At 45.9% G+C, this 10,275-nt stretch overlaps 1 protein-coding gene across 1 annotated transcript in view; it reads left to right on the top strand.

The window, feature by feature from the left end:
• The first annotated feature begins 1,209 nt into the window (after window positions 1-1,209).
• The window catches only part of LOC310667552 (neuronal acetylcholine receptor subunit alpha-7-like), a 107,985-nt gene continuing 98,919 nt past the window's right edge, over window positions 1,210-10,275 (top strand). The window contains exon 1 of the mRNA XM_083420188.1: window positions 1,210-1,709. Coding sequence (XP_083276314.1) covers window positions 1,631-1,709 — 79 coding nt within the window. The 5' untranslated portion in view covers window positions 1,210-1,630. The remainder of the gene's footprint in view (window positions 1,710-10,275) is intronic.

Raw genomic sequence — 10,275 nt, 5'->3', positions numbered from 1 at the left:
TGAAACTGTTCTTAACCTGAGGTACCACTTTAGCTAATAGGGCCTCCCACTGCTGCCACACTGCCGCTGTGTGATTTCTGTTCTCATCCTGAAGCAAAGTTCTTAACCTGAGGTACTATTTCTGGGTTAGCGGAGTTTGTAACCTGAAGCGTACCACTGTACAGTGGTACCTCTGGTTATGAACTTAATTAGTTCCGGAGGTCCGTTCTTAACCTGAAACCGTTCTTAACCTGAGGTGCACTTTCGCTAATGGGGCCTCCTGCTGCTGCTGCGCCACTGCCGGTGCGAGACTTCCACTCGCATCCGGGGGCAAAGTTCGCTACCAGGAGACCTACTTCTGGGTTAGTTACCCAAAGCATTCGTAAGGAGGACGGCCCGTAACTCGAGGTTCCACTGTATTAAGCCCCTGTATGAAACTGCCCAAGAATTCGCTGCAAAAATGGTGCACCCTGAGAATGACCATGTGCAAGGGGATGTTCCAATGAGAGTCCTGGTATGCGTAAAAGTCATAACATGAAGTTATGACATAGCATGACATGAAGGACCATAGCTGAGCAGGTTCTTTCCATGCGAAAGGTCCCAAGCTCAATTCCCATTATCTCCTGATGAGGACCGGGAGAGTCCCCTACTTGAAAGCCTGGGAAATTGTTACTAGTCAATTATACTGTTCTAGCTGAACCAGTGGTACGTCTCAATATAATACACCTTCCTATGTTCCTAATTTGGTGATCTGGAGAAAAAAATATATCCAAATGTAATGGGTAAAGAAAGTCTTCAGGGATATACATTTTTGTGTTGTCTTGTTTATTGGAATGCTAAGACGAATTTTGCAGAGAAATCTTGGGGCCATAAAAAAGGACCGGAACAGGGAATAAAAGGCAGCAATCTCTGGAAAAGGCAGTACGGTTGAAAAAGATGGTTTATTTTTCTCTTTGGGGAGCCTCTAAAAGAAAGTCTGTGTTGTGGGGTGCAACAGATTCCTCTTAAGGCTCCGAACCCTACGGCTGTTAACGGGCAACAACTTCCTCCCTAGACTTCTCTTCTTCCAACATTAGGTCGCAAACAATGTCATGCTGTAATTCCCTGACTGAAAATTGCTCCATCAGCGACCGTGAAAAGGAAAAAGAGCGGCGCTCTCGTCTCGCACTGCCTGGCATGTAACTCTAGAGGCACTCTCATACTAGCGTAGAAAACACTGCTGACGTGTTGGCCCAGAGTTACTGTTAGAGAGAGAGAGGGAATGTGGAAAATCTCTCAGAGGCAGCAATGTCCCTTTCTTTCTCCTTCTCCTCCCCCTTCCCCGCACACATTAGCTTCCGTGCTCCTGCTTTCCCCCTCTGTCTGTCACTAGCAAAGGTGCAGAGCGCTTGTGAGGGAAATAAGAGACGCACAGAGAAAAAGCCCTTCTTCCAATCTTAATTAAGTCCCTGGCACTTAGATGTAGTTATTACCAGCAATAAACAGTGATGTGCGACTTGGACCAATATCCTTTTCTTTTGCGGTAGCAAAACTGGCTGGCTGGATATTGCGATCCCTCTTAGCCAGAGACTCTCTCCATCACTCAGAGCTGACAGGAAGACTTCCTTCACGGTGTCTGGTGTCTGCCTAGACTCCTAATTGTGGCTTGACAATGCTCACAGAGCGGTGTCTGGGCTTCGTCTACTCCGGCTTGTACCTCTGGGCATCCTTGTTCCTGTCTTTTTTTAAAGGTAAGTTCTGGATTTTCCTGATTATACGGTGGCGATGATGATGATTTGTCCTTTGCTGAACACGAGCTGTTCTGATTTCCCTGGAGATGTGCATTGGGAAACTTTTTCAGGGGCTGTTTGTCCCCATCAAAGTCAGTGGGATGCGTACAATGAGTACAAACAGGAATAAAACAAAGCCGAGGATTTTTAATATATATACTAAAAAAACAAACACCTGTGAACTGATGTTGTACTTCTGATATTTTTGACACCTCCCCAAGGTGGGGATGTGTGAGAGCTCTTTGCTCTGACAACTTTCTCTGTTAATACAAATGTCATTAATAGAAATAAAATACTGTGACGGCTTCAGTGTTGGATTTTGAACATAAAATGGCATATATTTCTCAGATAGGGCAGATTAAGATAGGAACGCTTTAAAGAGGACTTGTGGATCATTTTATTGGGCTTGAGATGTACGGATGAAGGAGATGAATTATTTCTGTTTCATTCTTTTCCGTGCTATATGTTCATTTCTATACTACAAGGTTCCTAAGTTAGGGATGAATAAAAGGAAAAGCAAAGAGTATTAGCTAGGGGAGTCTGGCTCACTGTGTAGTTGATACAATACCTGGATTTAATCTTCTATATTTGTATCATGGCTACTGGTTTAAATAAATAGGTTTTGGCTTAACTCGAATTGTTGATGCATCAGCCTGAAGATGAATCTATTATATAAGGTACATAAAATGAATCTGTACGTGTAACGCAACAGCTAAATCAGTTATGAAATTGCATGGGAATGAAGCAATTCAGTAAAATAGACAGGGAATAGGAAAGCCGGACGAAGGGCTAAATTGGATACTATGAAAGATGATCATGAAAGTTACTTTGGAAGTTCTTATTGAAAGGTAAGAATCAATATAGAGGGTAAACCCTTGTTGAGAAACTTGATCCGACTTGGGCCTGAGAAACCTGGTCTAGAGATAAGCCTTCATCTTTGGCTGTGGTCCTAAATGCACTCACTCCGTGGTGCCAACAGGATTTCCTCAAGGCCCACTCTTACTTGTCGTCTGCAGCAATCTGTTGACAAGATCTGCTGCTTATGTACATACAGTGGTACCTCGGGTTACATACACTTCAGGTTACAGACTCCACTAACCCAGAAATAGTACCTCGGGTTAAGAACTTTGCTTCAGGATGAGAACAGAAATCGTGCTCCGGCGGCGCAGCAGCAGCGGGAGGCCCCATTAGCTAAAGTGGTGCTTCAGGTTAAGAACAGTTTCAGGTTAAGAACAGACCTTCAGAATGAGTTAAGTACTTAATCCGAGGTACCGCTGTATATTAACTCAGCCTAGTCTACCTCACAGGGTTGTTACAAATATAAAAGGGGAGGGGGGGAGGAAAATGCACACAACCTTGAACTCCTGGACAGAAAAGCAATATACAAATGCATGTCAGGCCTCACACTATGGAGTACACTTCCACAGGAGGCAATAATGGCCACCAATGTGGATGGCTTCAGACCCTCCAAGTGCCACTATTTTCCAGGAACAGTCCTGGATTTACAGAAACTATCCTGGTTTTTGATATTATCCTGGAATGTCCCACTTTTCCTTAGCATGGCCCTATTTTCATCAGAGAAATGTTGGAGGGCATGGAGCTATGCGACCCCTGAGCCAAGGAGATAAGTAACTATACAACCTTTAGAAGACACCTGAAGGCAGCCCTGTAGAGGGCAAGTTTTTTTAAAAAATTATTATGTTTTTATATACAGTGGTACTTGGGTTAAGAACTTAATTCGTTCCTGAGGTCCGTTCTTAAGCTGAAACTGTTCTTAACCTGAGGTACCACTTTAGCTAATGGGGCTTCTTGCTGCCGTCATGCGATTTCTGTTCTCATCCTGAGGTAAAGTTCTTAACCCGAGGTACTATTTCTGGGTTAGCGGAGTCTGTGACCTGAAGCGTCTGTAACCTGAAGCGTCTGTAACCCGAGGTACCACTGTATGCTGGAAGCTGCCCAGAGTGGTTGGGGCAACCCAGTCAGATGGACAGGGTATAAATAATGTTGCTGTTGTTGCTGTTGCTGTTATGGAATAGGACATCCCTATTTCCATTGGAGAAATGTTGGAGGACATGTAGCTTTAAAAGGATTAGACATATTAATGGAGGATAGGGCTACCAGAGGCTACCAGCCATGACAGCTGCCTTCACAGTGGGAAGCTGTTTGCTTCTGAATACCAGTTGCCTGACACTGTAGGGAGGAAGAGGGCTATAGTGCTCCGGTCTTGCTTGTGGTCATCTCACAGGCATCTGCTTGGCCATTCTGAGAACTAGACGGGCTGTTGGTCAGATCCAGCAGGGTCTTCTTATGTTCTTATGTAATGTCATTCACAGATCATGCAACAAAGCTAGAAAAACAGCCTCCTTGCTTTAACTGCAACGTTTCATTGTCCCGGTATTTACAGCAGAACGCCAAAACGGAACGGAACAAATCTTTGCCAAACCTGATAAATAGTAAAAAGCAAGGAATACTCTTAAGGATGTGCAGTTTTGTGACTTTGGTGTCTGAACTACCAACTCACAGCTTAGCCTACCTCACAGGCTTCTTGTGCAGATAAAAGAGGGAAGGGGAAGGCAATCTACGCAGCCTTACGCTGCCGGGAGGGAAATCAAGACACCAAAATACAACATCTAGCAACAAATATGTGCTGTTTCAAAACTCTCCAGATTTTGGAGGGCGGTTCTCTAGCCAAGCAATGTCTACAAAGATGCATATGCCAGGGGAAAGTGTGTGTGAAAACGCATACATTAGTCATGTGTTATATTCAGGGAAAATTGCTTTGCAAAAATATGGATCTTAGGCAGAATTGCCTAGAAAACTGTGTACCATAGGAGAAATTTGCTGGTGAGTTTTCACGAGGACTTCTTTAAACACACACACACACACACACACACACACACACACTCTACCCCAAACTGATTTGGAAATGTGGAGGACTTGACTAAAGTTTGGAAAAATGAGAAACTGGGAGAAACCCAAATTGACAGATTTCCTCATCGCTAATTCAAAGTGGTAAAAATAGAGGTGGAGACAGAAGAGTCCTTAAAGTTGTTCACCCCATGCCCCCCCCAAACTATGGCTTAATACTTTATTTGTCAGACAAATCAGATAGTGTTGAATCTGAAATGGCTGCTGTTTCAGAATATGTGTTCATATAACTATTCTGTAAGGTGCGCAATATATGATCCATCTGCTGAAACGACATTCAAAGTCCTGATGGTGGTGATTGTGATTGTTGGAATTGGTTGTAGTATCTCTCTTGTATCTGTAAGCTGCTTTGGGATTTCCACAGGTAAAGTGTAGGCAGTACCTGTTCCTTGCAAAGATTAGAGCAGAGAAACAGAGATCTAGAAAACTATAGAGATATTGTGCATAGGAATAGAGTAGAGGAAAGCAGAGTGATGGACATGAAGATTTGTGAGGGCCCTGATATGACTTGGGAAACTTGGTTGACATTGCAGTTAGAAAGGAATAAAATCCAACCTCCAATATAACACATTGAACTGAAAATGTAGCATCTGGAAGTGGGAAAGGCATGCAGAACCCTACTCCCTTCCCTCCATTGAGTGTAACACTTGAAAGATACTCATGAAATGGACCATAGTGGAGGTGGAATGTCTTTGGATCCCAAGATGCTGTGCATTCAACAGGGTCTGTTGGGGGGGGGGATGGTCAGATGGAAATTGCCTACTTTCCCCTAAATAGGGTTCTCCAGCTGTTTTTGGACTACAGTTCCCATCCTCCCTGACCACTAGTCCTGCTAGCTAGGGATGATGGGAGTTGTAGTCCAAAAACAGCCGTAGGCTCAAGTTTGGGAAACCTTGCCTATCAGGTCATTACAATTGTCAACATTCACTACTTAAGTCACCTGTTCACAGCTCTGCATGTGGAAAGTGCAAGTGGCTTGAGGGATCTGGGCAAACCTGTAAAAGCTGCAGAGACACCCTTCCCCACCCCGGCTAGTGTACAAACCACCAGACTGAAAGGGGTTCTGCTGTCTAAATGCACCCACATATTCTGGGTTTCCTCAGATTCAGTAGGAACTCTGATAATCATAGTCAGTACTTCTCTAGTGCTTACACCCACAAGTGCTCAATGTGTTTCATGTACTTCCCCACAACAACACCTATGATTAAAGGTAAAGGTAAAGGGACCCCTGACCATTAGGTCCAGTCATGCCCGACTCTGGGGTTGCGGCGCTCATCTCGCTTTATTGGCCGAGGGACCCGGTGTACAGCTTCCGGGTCATGTGGCCAGCATGATGAAGCTTCTGGCGAACCAGAGCAGCGCACAGAAATGCCATTTACCTTTCCGCCGGAGTGGTACCTATTTATCTACTTGCACTTTGACGTGCTTTCGAACTGCTAGGTTGGCAGCGGCAGGAGCAGGGACCGAGCAACGGGAGCTCACCCCATCGCGGGGATTCGAACCGCCGACCTTCTGATCAGCAAGTCCTAGGCTCTGTGGTTTAACCCACAGCACCACCCGTGTCCCTTACACCTATGATTATAGCTGTCTTTATGATTTCTCTCTCTCTTCTCTAAGGCTTGGGGAAACAGTGGCTTTCCCAGTGCTTGAACTGCAACTCCCATCATCCTTGACCACTGGCCATACTGTCTGGGGCTGATGGGAGTTGGAGTCCTACAGCATTTGGAGAGCTTGCTTCTTCATGCCTGATCTACATGCTTGCAGCCAGGCTTCTACAAAGGGCAGGCGTTCTGCACTTGGCTAGGAATGTCTGCTCTACTTAATGCATCGGCTTTATTGCCCTTCTCTCCTCACAGGTTGTCTAAATCATTTTTCACCAACAGTTTGTTGCCATTTTGCATGCCGCTGCAACACGCCGCAGAAGATTTGGAGGTGACACACAGAGCTGTTGTAAGCAGTATTTGACCGCCTCCAAAGAAGGCAAAGCCAAGGCTGTGTCATGCCAAGGGGCAGTGGAAGGAGAGAACAGACTGTGTGTGGAATTTGTAAACTAAACAGGTTTCTCCATACTTTCAATCATCCCTTATTACAATTGTCAGGAAAGCGCTCTAGGTACACAATTGGACTATGTTAAGCAGCAGCACATATAGAATATGTTAATACACCATCATTCTTTAAACAGTCAGATTTATTTTTAGGTACTGTGGCAGTTAAAAGCCTGAGCTGGAAGCCCTCAGTGGTGACCTTGAATAAGCCACTATTTCTCAGGCTGGTCTCTTAGTCTATTATATGGAGATAGGCCACTTTGTGGTGGTTCCAGTCCTCGTTCCACCCTACCAGTACCAATGGACACCAGCCCCCATTGGGGACTATCAGTTCCTAGCCTGCTTTGCAGGACTGTTGAATGTGAAGCGCTTACATGTATGATGGTGATGACAGAAATGCAGTATTTGCACCTCAATCCTTTCCCACATCTGTTCAGAAGCAAATCCTACGGCATTCAATGGAGAATGCACACTTTACCTTTAAACATACAGGCAAAACGGGGTACCTAATTCTGCCCGATCCTCTCCTGGGTCCTTTTGTCCACTCGCTTTCATATGGCAAACGGAACTCAATGTCTGGCCTGTTAAATGGAAACCTCTCAGAAGCATACCTGTCAACCGTCCCTTATTTGGCGGGAAACTCCCTTATCCCAGCGCCGTGTCCCGCTGCTGTCCCTTATTTGATGATGTCCCTTAAATTTCCTGGGTTTCATGCTCGCCCGGCTCGGGAGGGAAGCAGCGGCTCGGGGTGCTTAGCCGCAAGAGAGAGCGCGTACACGAGCTGCCGTGTCTCCGTCTCTCCCTTTCCCCCCTCAGGAGCGCATCATGAGGAGATGGGTGGCGGCGGGTGGGCAGGCGGCCCCTCTCTTGGGAGACTTCCACTGCGCTGCCAGGGGAAGCCGGAGGCGGCAGCGGCTGAGGAGGTGGCCTGAGGGAGGAGGAAGAGGAGGGGATGGGGAAGGACGCAGAAGGGCGGCGCTGCAACTGCCTCATGCCGGGCTGGCGGGCAGCGTGGGCGAGAGTCTCTCTCTCTCTCTCCCTCCCTCCCCCCTCTCTCTCGGGCAGGGAAGGGCCGATGGAACTCCTTGCCCCAGGACAACGGCAGCCCTGACGTGCTGTTTAGCATCCCCTCCAGCCAGTGCAGCATCTTAATGTAGTGATTTCCCCCTCTGCATCCCTTTCATAACTCTTTTTTATAAATCATTTGTCCATCTATAGTTCAAATTTTTACTACAAGTTTTCTGTCAATCCTACCAATGTATGTAACTCTTTACAATAGCTTTTCAACTAAATTATAAACTTTCCCCATTCTTTATTAAAGAGGTCCTCTACCTGGTTTCTAATTCTACCTGTAAGCTTTGCCATCTCGACGTCATTCATCAGTTTTGTCTGCCACTCTTATTTGATCGGAGTTGTAGAGCCTTAGGATCATCTGCAAAACACAGTCAGTGGCAGCAAAAGCAGCATGGCTCCATGAGTGCCGGATTTCTGTATAAGCTAAGCAAAATCCCTTATTTTAGCTTCTGATCCCTTATTTGCAAGGCTGCTGGTCCCTTATTTTCAAATCTGTAAGTTGACAGCTATGCTCAGAAGGAACCTGTGTGGCCTAGCTGGGTCATACTCAGAAGGCTAAGTGCAAGTACTGGAAAGAGAGAAAGACACAATTTCTTTGAATGTTTAAGGAAGAAGCTGTAATCTTCAACTCAGAAAAACAAAGCCCATACTTGGATAAGCATGTGAATGTAAATACTTTGCATATATTCTTCTTCAGCTATCAGACCCTCCAAGTGTCCGTATTTTCCAGGGACAGTCCTGGATTTACATAAATGGTTTTTTATTAGATCCTGGAATGTTCCACTTTTCCTTAGGACACCCTTATTTTCATCAGAGAAATGTGGGAGGGTATGGAGTTATCCAACCTCTGAGCCATCTGAAGGCAGCCCTGCATAGGGAGGTTATTAAACATTTAATGTTTTATTATGTTTTTCTATATGTTGGGAGCTGCCCAGAGTGGCTGGGGCAACCCAGTCAGATGGGCAGGGCATAAATAGTAAAATTGTTATTATGGAATAAAAAGGTAAAGGGACCCCTGACTGTTAGGTCCAGTCACGGACAACTCTGGGGTTGCAGCGCTCATCTTGCTTTATTGGCCGAGGGAGCCAGCGTACAGCTTCCGGGTCATGTGGCCAGCATGACTAAGCCGCTTCTGGAGAACCAGAGCAGCGCACAGAAACCCCGTTTACCTTCCCGCTCACCCCAACGCAGGGATTTGAACCGCTTACCTTCCGATCAGCAAGCCCTAGGCTCTGTGGTTTAGACCACAGCGCTACCCGCCTCCCTATTATGGAATAGGACGTCCCTATTTTTATTAGAGAAATGTTGGAGGGTATGAGTGATATGTTCTGCAAGTAAATGTTTTTGAGTATTTTGACAAGTGTTTGGACATTTTTCTTGAAATTAAGACAGTATTACTCCTGATTTGGCTTCCTAGCTGAAATTTGGCTACTCTGCCAACATGGGCAATGTCAAGCATGAGTCTGGAGGAAGGAATAGGTGGAAGCAGCCCTTGGCACATTCCCAATGCATTGAGTTATAAAAACCAAAGACAGAGGCACCAACAAGAGCACTGGCCTGCAGGGAAAACCATCCAGCCTCATCTCCACAGCCCAGTACTGATACAAGTCCATTAAACTTAATGCAGCTTGTGACAAAGCAATTGTTTGAAGGCCAGCATTCCAGCCAAGCAGGAATTATGAGGCTAACATGATATTTTAAAAGAACTGCCTGCATGCCGTCGTAAATCAGGCCAGGCCTGTCCAACTTGTCATCTGCCAAGCTGGAGGCATCTCATCTATTGTGACCTGCCAGGTGCTTAATGGCCCGTCCTCAGTTTGCGAAGTCCCAAGCAAGCAATAAAAAACAGAAAATCTTACAAACACCCAGTGGGCTGGTAGGCTGTGTTGGGCTTGATGGATCACAAGCTGTGTAGGCCTGATGTAGATTGATAGAGTGGCCCATCTGAAAGAAACCACAGAAACTTCTCCACAAGAGGTGATGAAGGATGGGCTACAGCAGGGTCTCCCAAAGCTGGGCCTCCAGCTTATTTGGGACTACAGTTCCCATCATCCCAGACCACTGGTCCTGGTAGCTAGGGATGATGGGAGTTGTGGTCCAAAAAAACAGCTGGAGCCCCAAGTTTGAGAAACACCAGGCTATGGAAACAGTGCATAGGAAGCAGGGTGACTTGGAGGAGCAATGACCTTCTCTGACAAAAACAACCAAGTAGCAAGTCCTTATGATTTGATGCAGCTTTCCCATATTTTATGGGAAATTCAAGGGAAGACCTCATTAACGTGACAGCGTTCTGCAGAGTGTCAGCAGCAATGTGTCCATTTAGCAGCCAAGTCTGTGAGGAGTCCTTTCTCAAGAGCTCAGGTGTCCTGAACTTCGGCATTCGCAGAGGTAAGTCCTGATAGAGCACACAGTCCCAAGGGCAACACTAGAGAGTAGTCAGATGGTCTAACTGGACAAATGCCAGTCTGGGCCCAATACAA

This window comes from Podarcis tiliguerta, assembly GCF_965153285.1.
Source record: "Podarcis tiliguerta genome assembly, chromosome: 17".
Taxonomy (NCBI): Eukaryota; Metazoa; Chordata; class Lepidosauria; order Squamata; family Lacertidae; genus Podarcis; species Podarcis tiliguerta.
The sequence above is the reverse complement of the archived record's forward strand: the minus strand, read 5'-3'. Positions and strand labels throughout refer to the sequence as shown.